The sequence below is a fragment of the Cricetulus griseus genome, chromosome X, assembly GCF_003668045.3.
Source record: "Cricetulus griseus strain 17A/GY chromosome X, alternate assembly CriGri-PICRH-1.0, whole genome shotgun sequence".
NCBI classification, from domain to species: domain Eukaryota; kingdom Metazoa; phylum Chordata; class Mammalia; order Rodentia; family Cricetidae; genus Cricetulus; species Cricetulus griseus.
This window is the reverse complement of record NC_048604.1, coordinates 1,950,568-1,968,379: the sequence shown is the minus strand read 5'-3', so window position 1 is coordinate 1,968,379 and position 17,812 is coordinate 1,950,568. Positions and strand designations below refer to the sequence as shown.

At 50.1% G+C, this 17,812-nt stretch overlaps 3 protein-coding genes across 11 annotated transcripts; 2 read left to right on the top strand and 1 right to left on the bottom strand.

Moving 5' to 3' along the window:
- The first annotated feature begins 449 nt into the window (after positions 1–449).
- Positions 450–5,013, top strand: Srpk3 (SRSF protein kinase 3). 2 transcript variants are annotated; one of them, XM_035449972.1, is made up of 16 exons: positions 450–557; positions 635–765; positions 946–1,054; positions 1,155–1,242; positions 1,521–1,608; positions 2,073–2,179; positions 2,250–2,415; positions 2,512–2,537; positions 3,031–3,160; positions 3,250–3,297; positions 3,397–3,489; positions 3,575–3,675; positions 4,038–4,145; positions 4,221–4,290; positions 4,370–4,462; positions 4,582–5,013. In XM_035449972.1, exons 1-16 carry the CDS (start codon positions 502–504, stop codon positions 4,764–4,766), a joined length of 1,599 nt encoding a protein of 532 aa, XP_035305863.1. In that variant the 5' UTR covers positions 450–501; the 3' UTR covers positions 4,767–5,013. The 2 variants fall into 2 exon arrangements, with proteins under 2 accessions (XP_035305863.1, XP_027288213.2); XM_027432412.2 differs by having other exon boundaries at positions 3,250–3,489.
- A 52-nt stretch (positions 5,014–5,065) lies between these two features.
- Positions 5,066–14,028, bottom strand: Idh3g (isocitrate dehydrogenase (NAD(+)) 3 non-catalytic subunit gamma). 5 transcript variants are annotated; one of them, XM_027432413.2, is made up of 13 exons: positions 13,877–14,028; positions 10,095–10,136; positions 9,754–9,765; positions 9,440–9,537; positions 8,918–9,030; positions 7,242–7,302; positions 6,988–7,120; positions 6,658–6,791; positions 6,260–6,362; positions 6,030–6,176; positions 5,678–5,772; positions 5,527–5,587; positions 5,066–5,274 (listed from the first exon to the last, which is right to left on the bottom strand). In XM_027432413.2, exons 1-13 carry the CDS (start codon positions 13,955–13,957, stop codon positions 5,173–5,175), a joined length of 1,182 nt encoding a protein of 393 aa, XP_027288214.1. In that variant the 5' UTR covers positions 13,958–14,028; the 3' UTR covers positions 5,066–5,172. The 5 variants fall into 5 exon arrangements, with proteins under 5 accessions (XP_027288214.1, XP_027288216.1, XP_035305864.1 ...); XM_027432415.2 differs by having other exon boundaries at positions 13,870–13,934; XM_035449973.1 differs by lacking the exon at positions 9,440–9,537.
- Positions 14,029–14,138: 110 nt separating this feature from the next.
- On the top strand, positions 14,139–17,812 carry Ssr4 (signal sequence receptor subunit 4). 4 transcript variants are annotated; one of them, XM_027432419.2, is made up of 6 exons: positions 14,139–14,408; positions 15,887–16,005; positions 16,822–16,896; positions 17,050–17,139; positions 17,387–17,452; positions 17,640–17,812. In XM_027432419.2, exons 1-6 carry the CDS (start codon positions 14,342–14,344, stop codon positions 17,742–17,744), a joined length of 522 nt encoding a protein of 173 aa, XP_027288220.1. In that variant the 5' UTR covers positions 14,139–14,341; the 3' UTR covers positions 17,745–17,812. The 4 variants fall into 4 exon arrangements, with proteins under 4 accessions (XP_027288220.1, XP_027288221.1, XP_027288218.1 ...); XM_027432420.2 differs by having other exon boundaries at positions 14,196–14,408; positions 17,373–17,452; XM_027432417.2 differs by having other exon boundaries at positions 14,206–14,408; positions 15,890–16,005.

Here is a 17,812-nt window from a genome sequence, read left to right as displayed (position 1 = left end):
CTCAGATGGATTTAGCAGGGGTCACTTCCAGAAGGATACTCACATGGGTTAAGTGGGAAGTTCTAGAATACATCAAGTGACATACAGCATTTGGAGAGAGCTCATCCTAAGGATCTGGTCACCATGTCAACCACATTCTTTCATAGGAGTCTCCTCTCCCCACAGTCCTAGGGTGTAGGAGCTCCAGACTGCTCTATCACCATGTAGATGTCTTTCTTGGTTGGTCTTGGACTTTGGGGAATTGACCTAGAGGCTGAGTCTCTATTATAACCCCAGCTTGGTGGCCCCTTCTGTCTCTAGAGTATGGGTGAGACAGAAGGGTTCAGCTATCGGTGCACTGCCCCCTCCCTATGCTGCATACCTTGCCCACAGCTGAGCAGCTGGGAGGCTATTTATAAAGACGGGTGAGATCAGCGGCAGAGGCTATAAATGTACTGGCCACAGCTAGGCCCCACAGGAACAGTGGTCCAGTGCAACAGAGCTTTGGGCTGCAACACCAGGATGAGTGCCAATGCTGGTGGTAGTGGTGGTGTGGACTGTGGTGGCAGTAGCAGCAGGTATGACCAGGCTGGGGAGACGGAGGTCCCATACACCTTATGAGCTTACTGCCTGTGTCCTCCCTCTTCACCCACAGCTCTCAGACTTCCTGTGGGCCGGAGTCCTCAGGGTCTGAATTAGCTCCAGCCACACCGGCACCTCCGTTGCTACAGGGGTTCCTGGGCTCTGATGAGGAAGAGCAGGAAGATCCCAAGGACTATTGCAGGGGTAAGGCCTGACCTTGGCTGCATGTGGTCCACCAGATTGACACAGGGGTTCAGGACAGCCTGGGAGGAAGAAGTTGCCCAGAGACTAGGCCTCTCATGGGACAGATGATCAGCAGGACTAGGCTATCTTGAGGGATAGGAGAGAGACGCCCTACTCTGATCTATCGGCTTCCTTCTGCAGGTGGCTACTACCCAGTGAAGATAGGTGATTTGTTCAATGGACGGTACCATGTGGTGCGCAAGCTAGGCTGGGGCCACTTCTCTACAGTCTGGCTCTGCTGGGATATTCAGTGAGTAGCTGGGATCTGCCTGTGGGTTTGGTTGAGGCTACCACCATGACCATGTGAGTCTGGCAAAGACTGGTAGCCTATAAGGGTCTCCATATTACAGGCGCAAGCGCTTCGTGGCCCTGAAAGTAGTGAAGAGCGCAGGGCATTACACAGAGACAGCTGTGGATGAGATCAAGCTCCTGAAATGTGTGAGGCGCCTCCCCTACTGTTCCCAGCTTCTCAAACTGCTTTGGGCCTGGCAATGTGGGTGCAGGGCCTGCTGGGGCCCTGCAGAGTGGGGCGGGGCAGCTCCAGCTGGTTCTGCCAAGTAAGAGGACCTGGAGGGCAGACACCTAAAAGAGGCAGTTGCCTCTCTAAGTGGGCCCCAGCTGGACTGGGAAAGGGGGCAAGAAGTGCTTAAGAGGAGTTGAGCAGCTGGTGAGGAACAGGTTGGAGCCATCTGTGGCTCGTTGCCTTTTTGTTCCAGGTCCGGGACAGTGACCCTAGTGACCCCAAAAGAGAGACCATTGTTCAACTCATTGATGACTTCAGGATCTCAGGAGTTAATGGAGTCCGTATCCTTCAAAGGATGAGCAATATGGCAGTCAAAGGACCCCAGACTTCTGGTCTGCACCATGGGACTCAGCCCTTACAGAGACATCCCATGAAGCAACCCCACAATGCCCTTTGAGCATTTGTGTTTTTGAGTTGGGGTATCACAGTAGGACACTGCTGAATGACCCCCAAAATATAAAAGGCTGCTTTTGAGGCCTTTTGAACAATTGGGCAGACAGAAGAGTAAGGCTGGTCTGAGAGGCATCTCTAAGATGATAAAAGGTACCATCCCAACTGGCATACCTTTGCTGGTGACAGAAACACTATAAACAATAAACTGAGACAGTGATAGCCACCAAGATGGTCCAGAGAAAGTCCTGCTTTCCTGACCTCTGCACCACAGGAGCCTAGGCGCTCCTGTGCTGGAGGGTAGGTAAGCCTGTGCATTAGTTGTGTTGCTGGCTGCCCTTCACTCCAAGTCCAGATGTGTGCATGGTGCTAGAGGTCCTGGGCCACCAGCTCCTCAAGTGGATCATCAAGTCCAACTACCAGGGCCTGCCTGTACCCTGTGTTAAGAGCATTGTTAGGCAGGTAGGTGCTGCCCCAGGCTACACAGCTTGGCTGGGTGTGGCTGCTGGGGTTCAGCTATAGCTTTCACCAGGTGCTACATGGTCTGGATTACCTCCATACTAAGTGCAAGATCATCCATACGGACATCAAGCCTGAGAACATCCTACTGTGTGTTGGAGATGCCTACATCAGGCACCTGGCTGCTGAAGCCACAGAGTGGCAGCAGTCAGGGGCCCAGCCCCCATCCCGCTCCACAGGTACCAAGAGCATGTGTGGGGACTCTTGCCAGGACTCAGGCCACAATCCCTACCTGAATTACTATTCTTTTTCTCTCCCTAACCCCTACCCCGTAGTCAGCACCGCCCCCCAGGAGGTCTTGGTAAGTTGTGGCATCCCTCTTTCCCTGTTTCCTTTTCCCATCCAAGGCAGATGAGCCATATCCTCAGGGCTGGGCTCCTCAGCCACACCTGTTCCACTTTATGAACTTCTGCAGTGGCATCTCTAAATAGTTGGGTACATGAGAAAAGAGTGATTATACAACAGTGGGCTATGTGCTCCAAACTGCTTCTGGTGACCCACTATCACTTCAATGGAAAGATACTGTGCCTTCACCAAATGGCTATTTCAGGCCGCTTCATCTAAGCTAGGAGTGGACAAGGAGCAATTTAGGGCAGGCCCACCACATTCTCCCAAACAACAAAGCTTTAGGGAGTAGGAAGATAGGAGGAAAGGCAGAGAAATGGATGAGGGGCTGGCACTAAGGGTGAGACAAAAGGTAGTACCACCATTTCTCTGACACCCCCATAGGAGTTAGTTCTGGGGTCCAGGGCTAGGCAGAGAAACTAAGGAGGTGACCCTCACTCTGGTGGCAGACTGGTAAGCTATCCAAAAATAAGAGGAAGAAGATGAGGCGTAAAAGAAAGCAACAGAAGCGGCTGCTGGAGGAGCGGCTGCGGGACTTGCAGAGGCTGGAGGCCATGGAAGCGGCAGTACAGGCTGAGGGTGAGGGGCCAGAGAGGGCACTGGGTTACTAAGCATGCAAGTGGAATACAGGTCTCTGCTCAAGGTGCACTTCTGCCCCTTCTCCCCAGACTCCGGCTCAAGATTAGAGCGGGGCAGCGGCTCCACCTCTTCTTCAGGCTGCCACCCGGAGGGCACCAGGGCTGGCCCCTCTCCAGCCTCTTCTTCCCCTGCACCTGGGGGTGACCGCAGCTTTAGTCCCAGTTCACAGACCTCAGGTTTTTCGGGGTCTCTGTTCTCCACGGCTTCCTGCTCCATCCTCTCAGGCTCATCTAATCAGCGTGAGACTGGGGGTCTTCTGTCCCCTAGCAGTAAGTTTGGGGAACAGTGGGTAGTGGATAGTCGGGGCCAGAAAGAGCAGGGCCAGATCAGTTTCTCTTCTGCTTCTTTCCCCAGCACCATTTAGTGCTTCCAACCTTCTGGTGAACCCCCTGGAGCCCCAAAATGCAGACAAGATCAAGATCAAGATTGCAGACCTGGGCAACGCCTGCTGGGTGGTATGCTGAACATTTTGGAATAAGAGTGTTTGGTCTTGGGGAGCCCTACTCTAGACCTCTGGTGTGGCCTAGGACTCACGGAGCCAGCAGTCTCCTTGACTATAGCTGGCAGAGCAACTTCTTTCTGTTTAAGCAGAAGAGACCTCCCAGGCCAGAACTATGCCCATGGCGAGAGACAGAAGCCACTAGGAAGGGGCTACCCTCAGGTCACCTAGACAGTCCCTCCTGTAACATCTGAAGAATTCTAAGAATCAGAGTGAGCTCCATGAAGCTCAGGTGCATGGACCAGAGGCAGGAGTGGGCTGTGGGGGAAGGCTAGTCTGGGCCCAGGCTCCTGTTCCAAGGGTTCCCTTTTCCTCCAGCACAAACACTTCACTGAGGACATTCAGACTCGGCAGTACAGGGCAGTGGAGGTGCTGATTGGTGCTGAGTATGGCCCCCCAGCTGACATCTGGAGCACAGCATGCATGGTATGCTAGTCCAGCTGCCTCCATGCCTAGGACCTGCCATCTGCCATAGCCTCACTTCTCCCCCTTCCCTTCCAGGCTTTTGAGCTTGCCACTGGTGACTACCTGTTTGAGCCTCACTCTGGAGAAGACTATAGTCGTGATGAGGGTAAGGGACACAAATCCTGGCCTTGGCTTTAGGATCTCCAGCTGCCCCACCCTGACTCCCAACCTTCTCTGGCCTACAGACCATATTGCTCATATCGTGGAACTTCTGGGAGACATCCCACCAGCTTTTGCCCTCTCAGGCCGCTATTCACGGGAGTTCTTCAACCGCAGAGGTAAGGACCAAATAGGTAGGCTTAGGCCACAGGGGCTAGGAGAGCAGAGAGAAGGTTAGGGACCTTGATTCTGACAGAGAGAACACTGGGGACACAGCCTAATGTTGCCCACCCTCCAGGACAGCTGCGGCACATCCACAACCTCAAGCACTGGGGCCTATATGAGGTACTCATGGAGAAGTATGAGTGGCCCTTGGAGCAAGCCACACAGTTCAGTGCTTTCCTGTTGCCTATGATGGAGTACATCCCCGAGAAGCGGGCCAGTGCTGCTGACTGCCTCCAGCACCCCTGGCTAAACCCCTAGATCTCACTGGAGCTGTGGACAGCAGGGGCTGTGCAAGCTTTGCCCTAGGTCACAGTACCTTGAGGGAAAGCAGGCAACTTCTATCACCCTGTGGGAACTGCTCCTCCACCCTGCTGGGTGCTATTGTGCTCGTTCCTGCCCCATGACAGGACAGAAATGCTGGAGCAAGTTCCACATCTCAGCCAGTCCACTTGTGATCCTTCCAGACGGTCTTGAGTGGGAAAGAGTGCCTGTTTCTTTCTTAATAAAGTGGGAACCAAAACACTGGTGTCCTGGCATGAAGGAAGCACATGGCCAAGTTCTGGGGCAGAAGTGGCTTTATTCTGGAGCATGTCCACCAAGCTAGCAGGAGTGCTAGAATGAGAAGGGGGGTCCTATGGACAGGTTGAGATAACTGCAAGGATAATTAAGCTTCCACAGCCCGGCCATTAATGATGCGGATGTGACGAATGATGTCCTGGATGGCTTGGGATGTGGTACCTTGGCCTCCAATGTCTGGAGTATGCATCTGGAAGAAAACAGGAAGCTTGAACATATCAGGGCAAAGTCTGCCACAACCCCATGGTGATCAGGGCTACCTACTGTTTCCAATAGTTGGAAGTGCAAGGAGCTGGTACTAGGAGGCCAGTACCACCCTTCCGTTACAGGCCATAGCCAGTGCTGGTCTCTGGCTGGAGCATATAGGACTTGTCAGACCAATATAACATGGGCTACAGGAGAGGAAACTGGACATGGGACAAAGAGTAGACAAGAGCCTTACATTTTCATTGTCCATGGATGCTAAGACAGCTTTGCGGATGGAGGTGGCATAGGAGTGGAGCCTAGGGGATGAAGAGAACAAGCTTTTGGTTGTTCTCAGGGCCTAGAGGCTGGCCAGAGGACTCATGACTAGACATTAAGAAACCACTTACTTGAGGTGGTCTAGCATCATGCAACTTGCTAGCAGTGTGGCAGTGGGGTTAGCAATGTTCTTATTGGCAATACTTTTGCCTGTGTTCCTTGTAGCCTAGAAAAGGAAAGAAGTGAGTACGTGGGAAAATGGAAGAATGCATAGCAGATGATTCTACTTGTATAGAGGCATATTCCAGACACAAAAAATGAAGGCATATTAGGGATTGGGAGAGGGAATGGGGATGCTCATGGGTCTGTGTTTCCTTTAGAAACCTTTAGTCTTAAGCTACACAACACTGTGGGATACCAACTATGACATAAGGCCACTACAAGAGAAAGAGAAAGATGGCAGAGTTGTGCCTAGCTACTCACTGTCTCAAATACTGCATACACATGGCCATAGTTGGCCCCAGCCACAAGGCCTGGGCCTCCAACTAGCCCTGCGCAGACATTGTTGACAATGTTACCATAGAGATTAGGCATCACCATGACATCAAACTGCTGAGGCCTGGATACCAGCTGTGGGAAAAAAGTGAGCTGAGTTGTACAAGCCATGAGAACCAAGGGTGGGCAGACGCTAGGGAGCCAGCTGGGCTGATTACCTGCATTGTTGTGTTGTCCACAATCATGCTGTCAAAGGTGATCTGCGGGTAGCGTGCTGCTACTTCCCTGCAGCACTGGAGGAAGAGCCCATCACCCAGTTTCCTAGATGATAGGAGGGGGTTGGGGATACAAGACACCAGATTGGCCTCTCACTACAGTCAGCTGGAGAGTCAGGGTATACAGAGAACCATGGAACCCTGAGGACTGTCCTCCATATGGAAAAATAAGCATAATCCCATATATCTCACTATAGTAAGGACACAGAGCCTCAGGGACAATATGATACAGTCCTAAGTGTGGCCCCTGATACCCTAGATCCTGCAGGTGGACCTGAGCAGGTTCTTCCAGCTACTTTGGAGCTGTTCAAAGTAGGCAGAAAGGTATGAAGTAGACATACATGATGTTGGCCTTGTGCACAGCCGTTACTTTCTTACGCCCACTCTCCTGGGCCAGCTTGAAAGCATATTCAGCAATGCGTAGGGACTTGGCCTTGGTGATAATCTTCAAGCTCTCCACCACTCCTGCTACGCTCTGAAAAGAGGGCAGTGAACAACAAACAGCTTAATGGGAGCACAACAGGATGCATGCAGCCTTATCACTGAGTATATCTGGCTTTTCCAACCCCTTGAGTGGGGGGTACCTTTTCCTTGTTTCTGAAGCTCTCTCAACTCTGACCCTGGCTGTAATCACTACTACCTACCAAAGAGGATCAAGTAGGTTTGCCTACCTCATGCTCCAGGCTGCTGTACTCTCCCTCTGTGTTTTCCCGCACAATGAGGATGTCTATGTTCTTGTGCCGGGTCACCACTCCTGGCAGGCTCTTACAGTGGATAACATTGGCATAGAGGTCTAGGCTGGTACTGGGAGGGAGACAGGGAGAAAGTCAAACCAGACTTAACTAGCAACTAGCTAGGTTCATCAATGGCAGCACAGCCCTCCCTGGCCTTCACTGAGCCACTGCTCTGTGAACATAGCTCTCACCGAAGGATGTTGTTTCGGGATTTGTGGGATGGTGGCAGGTTATGATTTGTTTCGATGTTGCCTACAGGACAAAAACAAACAAGATAGATAAGCTAGAGAGGGATCCTCTGGACTCAGCTGCATTGCCATAGCCCCCTATCTGGCCCAGGGAATGCTCGCCAAAGTTTGATCCAACTGAAGAAGATTGTTTTCAGGAGCAAAATACTTCCTCAGACTGTAGGATGTAACTGCCATTGTGAGGTCCATGAGGTTCAAGTGTGTGTGTGTGTGTGTGTGTGTGTGTGTGTGTGTGTGTGTGTGTGTGAGAGAGAGAGAGAGAGAGAGAGAGAGAGAGAGAGAGAGAGAGAGAGAGAGAGAGAGAGCAACCCATGATGACCTTGATAATTTCAAGAACTTTGACAAGCACCTGGCACATAGTAGATACTCAATACATATTTACTAGATAAATTAATAAATATGCTTGATAGCTAGCTAGCCAGGACACCCTGCCACTTACTACCCAGGCTTGTTTATGAATAAACTGTCTGGCCATGCTGGGGTGAACAATTTGACCTTGGTCAGGGTTACTGCCAGGACTCAAACTGAGGTGCTATCTACGCCCACCTCAGAGGCAGGTGGAGGCTGCCTGAAAAGGGCCCCAACTAGGCCACAGCATGTCTGGGCCACAGTGCCCCAGATATCTAGAGGAAGGAAAACAGAGGCCCAGTGAGGCCAGTGAGGTAGTATCTTCTAGAAGGTGATTAGTAGAAAAGCCTTTTTTGGCAGCCAACCAGAACCACCTCCCCCACCCAACTTTCAAGCTGTTCCCTGCCCAGACTGACTTGACCCAAAGAGCTGTGGCTCATATAAGGCCTATTAAATGCCAACATATTCCTCATAAAGAACAATGGATGGGTTAAACTTCATAGAATAATTAATTTAACCTGCAACCAAGGCAAACCCCAGGAAAGATTGTTAGAATCATTATGTATAATGTCATGACTATGCCACTTGGAGCCAAGACAGCAGGCTGATAGGATATAAGGGTAGATTATTGAATCTACTCTGAAAAGAAAAAAAAAGAGGATATAGAGAAATGTGGTGATGTCTTGTTTATACTCTAACAAATAAAGCTTGCCTGAAGATCAGAGGGTGGAGGTAGCCACTAGTTAACCACAGAGGTCTATACAGACAGACAGGAAGTGAGATGGCTGGGCTGAGAGAGGAATAGACTTAGGAGGAGACAGGAGCTCACTCTCCTTTCAATCTGAGGATTTGGTAGAGATAAGAGCTCTAGTGCTGCTGCTCTGCTTCTCTGATCCTTCAGTTTTCACTCCCTAATATCAGACACTGGGCTGTTACTATTAAGACCTATTAGAACTCATGTTACAGCAGGCAGGAAGGCAAAATACATATCCTTAGTTTGTGAAGAAAAGCTGTGGGTCAAAACAGATCCCAGCAGAGGCATGCCTCAGTGACGGAAGAGGTGGGAGGAAACCACTGAGCAAGCTCACACAGGCCATTGAAATAACAGAACCATGTAGTCAACATGCCCACAGAAGCCTCTACCCAGATGCCAAGAATAAGAGTCATCAATAACCAGAAAAATCCCTGAAATTGGAACCATGAGGACACACAAAAGTCAGTATATAGGCAAAAGGGATTATGTATAGCACCCCAACCTGACCCGAGCTCACCCTTCAGGGCTACACGGTTCCGGCGGATGGCCATGATGGCATTTCGGATATCCTCCTCATCAGCGTTGGAGCTCACATGCACCTCTTCAAAATCCACTGGCACACAAGCATGCCTGCAGTAAAGCCAGGCTAAAGAGGCTGACCTTTCACACCCCTCCTGAAGCCTTTATCAGTCTTTCTCCTGCTGGCTTCCCACCTTGACCTGGCTCCAGCTAAGAGGGAACTGGACCCACCCAGCCAAACATGGGGGGTGGTGGTGGTGTCACACTTAACTTCCACAGGATTGGTGCCACTTTCCTTGTGCCCAAATCAGCCTAGCAGGATGAGAAACATTGGGAAACAAGGCCTGGGTTTACAGACAGGGTTTTATGCCACCACCCCATTAGGTACTTGGGTAAAGCTGGTGGGCTTCTGAGTTCCCTGTGCATCTTGACACAAGGTTCTTGGGAGCTTCTAGCTTAGCATGGAGTACAACCCTCCCTGGGAGAGAAGGTAAGGGAGGAAGGTCTAGGCCCTCCATACCTGAATACTGATTTAACATGCAACATGAGCTCCGGACCAATGCCATCCCCTGGGATCATAGTCACTGTATGCCGCCCACCATACTTAGCAGATGGAGGCTAGAAAAAGGGAGAAGGTAAAAGTGAGCCCTTGGGTACACCAATGTACCCAGTTCCCTTCTTCCCAACAGTACCAATCCCACAGGCTAGCCAAGGCAAGCTTGCTGTTATGGGGCTCACGATCAGCAGCCATCACCACCACCCCAAGCCCACCTGGACTTGGGTTAACCCCAAAGCAACTAAGAGCCCCTCAAATCTAATACAGAGAATACTCACAATTGTTTGTTGCTAGAGGGAAGACAGAAAAGAAAAAGACATGGATCAGCCAAGGTTGGAGAAACAAGGCTGTGGCCAGGGAACTAGGTTCTTTTCACTGGGGATTCTGTCTAGCACAACTCAGAGGCAAGGTATGAGTGAGTGACCTCTGGAGACTATGCCTCAAAGGGAAGGACAGGAGGGCCATGGAACAACATACAGTCATGTGTGCATGGGCACATATACACATAGTACACATAGTCTCATATACATTATGTGTTCACATGGAAATACATGAGCACAGCTCTCCCCCTCACATGTACACGTGCACGTGCAAACACACATCCAAGGCAGGTACTTACTGAGGAAATGCTCCTCCAGGGGGTCTCATTGGCACCTAGAACCTGGCAAAGAGAACCCAGATGCCAATGTTAGCTATTCAATCCCAAAAGTAAAGTTCAAAAGAGCTAACCTAAGCTCTTGGCAGAGAGGAAATGATAACCAGTAAACAGCTCATCATGTGCCTAGGACATTCCAAAGCCTCCATTCCCAACAACTGTTCCAAAGGAGCACCAGACAAAGTTGGCCCAATACTTCACTCTCCTTGTGGATCAGCATAATAAAAACTGTATGCCCCAGCCTGATGTCATAGTTTTAATCCCAGCCCCCAGAAGACAGATGCAAATGGATCTCTGTGAGTTCAAGGCCAGCTTGGTATACATAGTGAGTTCCAGGACATTAAGGGTAACAGAATGACGTCTTGTCTCTAAAACAAAACAAAAACAGAACTGTATGTCCTCATCCCACTTGTGTATTGGCTTTTGGTTCTCTTTTGGCCACTTATTGAACATGTGGAAGGAAAAAGACTGGTAAACTTGAAATGCTGCAAAAGGATAATCTCAACAAGTCACCAACTCTGAGCAATAATTTCATTATGTTTTTCCTTATTAGAAAGCTAGTACATGGTCACTATAATAAATAAATGAAAATGGGGAGGTAGAGGATATAGCACTCCACTGCCCTGGGATAAGCACTGTCACCCCTAAGGAATGACCTAAAAAAAAAAAAAAAAAAACCAGCCATTTCTGGAGGACTGATAACATGAAATCTCTAGGATGGCTTTCACATGGGACGGCAAAGTGCTTTGTGGTGTATCCTGGATGGATGATGAATGTCCCCAACCACATGACAGGGAAGCAGCCATGTTTGGTCATGCTGGTGACAATCTTACAGCTTCAGAGAAAAAGTTGGGCCAAATGGACTTGGTGCTAAGAAGTAACCCACTGACCTCAGCTCCATAGGAAAGCTTTCTGCTGGGCCCCACTCACTTAGGAACACCGAAGGAGGCACTGGCATGGCACAGCTAAGTGCTTCCTTGTAACTTGAAGATTGTCTGCCATTCACCCACCAATTGGAATGTTCTATCCAATAGCCATTTTCCTTTTCTTTTTTTTCTAAAGATTTTATTTATTTATTATGTATACAGTCTTGTGCCTGCACGCCAGCAGAGGGCACCAGATCTCATTCAAGGTGGTTGTGAGCCACCATGTGGTTGCTGGGAATTGAACTCAGGACCTCTGGAAGAACAGTCAGTGCTCTTAACTGCTGAGCCATCTCTCCAGCTCCGAACATAGCCATTTTCTAACAGAACCTGTCTTCTTTACAGAAGACTAAGTTCCTCTATCCCATAATTATAAGAGACCCAGTTACCCTGGCACTAACAATCCAGGAATGGCACTCAGTGGCCCAAGCTGAGAACTAGGAAGGCTGAGTACTAGAACCAGAGCCCCAAGGCTCCCTTACCACATATACAGTCACAGGTATATGTGGAACTTCCTTTTCTTTCTAGTTCTTATCAATATCAGATTCATCTTATCTGCAGGGTTTCCATGCCTTGTATCAGAAGGTAGCATAGATAGCCCTTCCTCCTGGCAGCCTTCCTTGGACTGTTAAATTCTACTTATACCTTACCCCTACCTATCTAAGAGATGTAACTCCATCTGATTATCAGCTCTCTTCCTAGCCTGAGAACAGAACACACGTTTTTCTCACTCTCACTGTCACTCCAAGACCAAGCACAGTGCCTGGCCCAGTGCTGGAACCACAAGGAACATTTCCTAAGTGAATAATAAGCACATCAGAAAACGAAGAAGAAACAGATGAAGACCTAGGATATCTGAGTCCAAATCCACCATCTGCTACTCTTGAAATGGCTTTGTGTCTACAAAATCCATGGAATAGAAGCTCAGCATGGCAGTACACACCTGTAGTCCTAGCACCTAGGAGGATCAAAAGTTCAAGATCATCCTCATCTACATAGCGATTTCAAGGCTAGCTTAGGCTACATGAAACTCTGCTTTAAAAAACAAAAAAGGGGGAATTAGTTAATCCATGGAATGAAGGCACCAACTTCATTTAACTACTGGAAAGCTTAACCAAGAGGAGGTATGCAAATTGTTCACAGGCCCCAGTAGGATGGAGCTGAGCTAAAGTACACCACCTCTCACTCTACCAGCTTCTCAGTAAGAGAAGTCAGTTCAAAGCTAGTGTCCTTGGGAGATGCAAGGCTGACCCCTGTAACTCCCAGCAGTTAATTCCTCCTGGACTTCAGCTGTGGCACTGAGCCAGCCTTCTAAGGGCCTGCACCAGGTGTGGCTCACAATCTATGCAGCCCTGCTCACAGAAGGCAACATCACTGCCAGGGCTGAATCTGTCCTACAGATGACTCCTGTGAAAACTGTTACAATGGGCTCTGTCCCAGTCCCAGAAAACTCCCGAAACAGAGTCTCCTCATCTTGCTCTATACAGATGTGGGTTGTTTCTTTTAGGGGGTTACAAAGCTCTCCCTCATGAATCCAGGTTGTCCAATCAAAAAAGCCCCGTATGTGGCAGGTTGAGGAGTTGAAGTCCATATTTTAAACAGAATTTCATAAAGCATATGCAGCTCCCTCCCCCAGAGAACAGAGAAACCTAGTAAGTAGAAGAGGCTGCAAGCAACATGGAATTCTAGAAGGTCAGAGTTGGCAAATGCTTTGAGAACATGAAGTCCTCTCTTCTCACTGGACAGAGGGGAAACTGGAGCTCAGAGAGAGAGAACTGGCCTAATGCCATGTTCTGGGTCAGTGGTAGAGAAAAGCCTGGAGGTCATAGCTGTTATTCCCCAGAGCTAGTTGTTGGCTTGGTGGTGCTAAGCTGTGCTAACCAGGAGCTAAACCTGCTAACAAAGACCCCCAAAATAAAACGGAAGGCCAGGCGTTGGTGGCACACGCCTTTAATCCCAACACTCAGGAGGCAGAGGCAGGTGGATCTCTGTGAGTTCGAGACCCGCCTGCTCTACAAGAGCCTGCTGCTACAGCCTGCTCTCTATGGCTCTACAAAGCCATAGAGAAACCCTGTCTCGGGGAAAAAAAAACACGGAAGAAGCAAAGCCACAGTGGCTTCTAAGCTCAGAACCCTGGTTAAATCTCATTATAGGGCCTTTGGGCTTGCTTGTTGGCCTTTTGGCTAGAATCATGTGTCAAGCCACTTGGGAGGCAGGGGATCTAGAGCTGTAAGAATGTAAGAGAGGGATCAAGAGTTATTGGTGTCACACACCTTTAATGCCAGCCCTTGGGAGGCAGAGGCAGAGGCAGTCAGATCTCTGTGAGTTTGAGGCCAGCCAGGGCTACCCTGTCTCGAAAAATCAAAACAAACACAGAGTCGTGGTATTGGCTCATTCTACACCTCAACTAGGCCAGGTGACAAAGGAGGAACTGAGTCTGGGAACCAGACACCAATCCAGGCGGTAAGAGCAAGGCGGGCCAGGACACGTGACGTCTTCAAGCGGGCTTCCACAAGGACGCTAGGAAGAGGACACCCAGCCACTGCGGTCCACCTTTTCAGCTCTTCCGGAGCCCCTGTCACCAGTCGCAGACCCCCCTCCCTCGAGGACCCAGAATAGAACCAAGTTCGGCCAACCTCCTCACTGACAACAGAAGCGACCAATGAACCCCAGCGTGCAGCGGTCTCCCCGCCCCTACTAAGGCCCGTACAGCCAATTGAACTGCAGGTTGCTCAAACAGCAGTTACTCTACTGCGGGTCTCAATGGGATGTGAAATCCCCCAGGGAGTCCTTCAGCTATCCCACCGCCCATTCACCGCTCACCACCCAAGGACGGCAGAGGAGAGCTGGCTTGAACACTGTCTTTGCAGCACCGCCAGCTGCTATCGCCACCTTCAGCGCCATGACGGAAAGTGAGGACCTCTACAGGTCAAAACGTTAAGAAACCGTTCTCGCGAGAATTCGGCACAGCGAGAGGTCCGGGGGGGGGGTACAGGGTAAGAAAAAGCTAGCACCACGCACGCGCACGGTTTCACCGGTTCCTACGCCCCCTTCCGGTGCCTTGAGCACTGTTGCCGCCATCTTGTTGGGGAAGAAGGAGGGAAGTACGACCAGTTGGGACCCTGGCTGGGGAAGCCGACACGTCAGTGCCGCCAGCGACGTCACCAGGTCCGGCCCAGCCCGCTGGCGCACGATTGGGTGCTGAGGCCGCTTACGCGTCGCGCTTCCTCGTCTGCTCCGCATGTTCAGGGCGGCTTGCTCTCTTTTCCCTTCGGCAGAGAAGAGGCGATGGCGGCGATGGCATCTTTCGGCGCCCTGGCGCTACTCCTGCTGTCCGGCCTATCTTGCTGCTCAGGTAGCGGCCTGGCCGGACATTGTTTCGGGCGAGCCTCTGTCCTATGGCAGGTGGTGCTGGGGGAGGAAGGGTGTGAGCGAGGCGGGGGTCTGGTCCTTCCCGGGGCTCGTCCCTACTGGGATCTAACCCCGCTGGGTGTCGTGTTGTGGCGACCGAAGCACCACACATATGTTTACCCGGCAGCCACGCTGCTGGAAGAAACAGTCAAATCCTTCCTTGTCTGCTTTTGGGAGAGCCCCAAAGCCGCACCAAGCTCCGGTCACCAGATCTAGCCGGGAAGGTGATACTTACTTGGTTCCTGTATCAGAAGGTAGTCGCACAAGAGGCGTCCTTATCAGCACCTGGCAGTTCCCTGTGTGAGAAATAGTGCTGGCAGAGAGTAACCAATGCTGCATAGGCCAGGTTTCCCTAAGAGGAAGCAAAGGCTTTCCAGGCAGAGAAGCAGAGTAAGTGCACGAGGCAACTTAGATAGAGGGCCAAAGAAGCCACCAAAGGCTTTCACTGCCCAGAGCCTTGACTTTCCATGAGGCCCTGGTATATCCATCCCAAGGTTTATAGCAGAATTGAGCTGTGCACAGATCCATTGATATTTGTGAGCCGTTCGTAACACCTGGTGATGGGGTTGAGCTCCATCTGGAAACCAGACGTGTGTTTTGGAAGTTGTTACAGGAGTGCCGCAGACCTGAGAGCCTAGATTGAGCAGGACTTGGCTTCCATACCTACAAGGTAGCCTTCCTTTATCCCTCCTACTCTTACCTCAGGGAATCACCCAGTCTGTTGCTAGCAATGTCTTAAAAAAAAAAAAAACCTGGCTGTAAAACCTATTAGAGGCTCCACAGGAAAAAGTCCCAGCCTAGCAGGGCACAAAAGGGTTCTAAGACATCACATTTAGAAAACAGTTGGATGAGGAATATGCCATTTAGTGTTTACTTAATACTGTGTAACCATGTTTCCTCAGAGGTGCTTACTTTACAGGGGCAGTTTGGTTGTTTGGGTCCAGAGTTTACTTTTCTCATGAAACACTACGACCATTCTTGACCTTGGCAGCTGGCTGGGTCTAAAGACCCTTATTTTGAAAGCTTTGTGTGTTGCCAGCACCCCACTTACTATCTGCAAAATGCTTTCATTAAGCTATTAAGTACATGGCTCTGAATTAGCTGTCTTGGTCCACTGGGCTTCTGCAGTGCTTCAGGCCTCTGCAGTCTTCAGACACACTGCTTCTGCTCCTCCCATGTTTTTGCTTCAAGGTTCACCTCTACAGAGCCTTCCCTACCCCACCTTGGCCTGTCTTAACATCCCTTACTGGCCTCTTCCATTATACTTCAGGCTGAGTACTGGGATCCATCTCCCAGACTCCACCTGTCAGGACCAGAAGGACTTGTGTGTCCTGAGCTCACCAAATCTGAGAGGCAGATCCTGGGTAAGCCCTTTTGATTTTTCCCTGGAACACACAAACTGGCTTTGCCTCCTCCCCACAGCAGAGGCCTGCCTGGAGCCCCAGATCACCCCTTCTTACTATACAACCTCAGATGCCGTCATTTCTACAGAGACCGTATTCATCGTGGAGATCTCACTGACTTGCAAGAACAGGGTCCAGGTGAGACAGTAGGGACTCAGCACAGAGGGTGGGGGGGGGAGATGAGGGTGGCAGTGCTCTTCACTGGCAGTTGACAGTGACCCGAGGATCCTATCAACAGGGAGAATAAGGATTCCAATTCACAGGGTGCAGGAGAGATGAGGGCACAGCGAGGCCAGATCCTAGCAAGTACTTCAAGAGCATTTTCCTGACCTGCTTGGTATGCTTTGCCTCCATGCAGTAATGTGGGTAGACACCCCACTATTTCTTGGATGAATGTCTGGAATGGGAGAAAGAACTAGGGTCAGGCCCCATGCCCCTCCATCTTCTTTCTGGTTGCAGTTTGCCTGAGTGTGTCTGTATGAATGTTCTGTAAGTTAAAATTGAGAATCCCAAACTCAACCCTTGACCTGCTTTTCCAAAAATCTAAAAGAAATTGGACCTTTTGAGGGATAATACTCCTAGGGTTAAACACCTCATTTGGCACCTCTCAAGCAAGATCCAAGAAACAACAAGGCCACTTTTATCATCCTACCCTGTACAGCTAGTAGAGTTGCTGAGGGTTAGGTTAAGCAGGTAATAGGGGAGATCTAGCTCTAGTCACATCTACAGAAATAGATGAAGGAAGATGGTGACAGTATCCATGGGTATGGTCTGCCATGGCTTTGGCTTGTGGCAGGCCTTTTCCTTGGGTCTTCCATAGCAACCCCTACTAAAAATAGCCCTCAAATGGCCTAGTCATGGTACTGTTTTTGGCAGTACAATGGGGGTTCTGTGTATGCCCAGAGAAAGGAGGAAAATGTGACTCTTGATTTGTTGTCCTCACTCCCCATCCAGAACATGGCTCTTTATGCAGACGTTAGTGGAAAACAGTTTCCTGTAACCCGGGGCCAGGATGTGGGCCGATATCAGGTAAGGGATACTGAATCCAGGGTTGTTGGGGAAATGGCTCAAAGCAGGGTTATAGATCACTCAGGCACTGCTCATAGTAGTGCTTGTGTCAGCACTAGCACAGTAGTCCCTCATGTGTCTGCTAAGCTCACCCTTTGCCAAATACCCAACCAGGTTTCATGGAGCCTGGAGCACAAGAGCGCTCATGCAGGCACCTATGAGGTCAGATTCTTCGATGAAGAGTCCTATAGCCTCCTAAGGAAGGCAAGTATCATCTGGGAACTCTGAGGCCCCAAGGAAGAAGGGCATGCCCCGTTTCTGTAGCCCTCTCACCCTGATCACTCTGTATTCTACTTCTGTACCATCAGTACCCTAGGGGCCTAGTTTAGATGGAGCAGGAGTGGGTGCCTTCTTCTTGCCCCTGCTTCCTCATTTGTCTCTTGCTCATCTCATTTCTCCCTTATCTGGGCATGCCATCCAGCACCTTTTGACCCCAGCACCTCCCTTACAGGCTCAGAGAAATAATGAGGACATTTCCGTCATTCCACCCCTGTTTACAGTCAGTGTGGATCATCGGGTAAGTGGCCTTGTCTTAGAAGCAGAGAACACAGGACATGCCTCAATGTTTTTGGGTTGAGTCTAAGGGAAAGCTGTCTTCGTCTGCAGCCCAAGTTTTGGGCTATCACTGATGTCTGTCCTGAGGACAAGTGATTAAGATTGGCTAGTCTATCCTTCTGAGCTGTCTTTTGGTCTTTTTCTTGTAGGGCACCTGGAATGGGCCTTGGGTCTCCACGGAAGTGCTGGCTGCAGTAATCGGCATAGTGATCTACTACCTAGCCTTCAATGCAAAGAGCCACATCCAGGCTTGAGGACAGCATCCTCAACCCTCTATTGCTTCTTTCAATAAACAGTTGCTATTTGCCATGAGTACATTTAA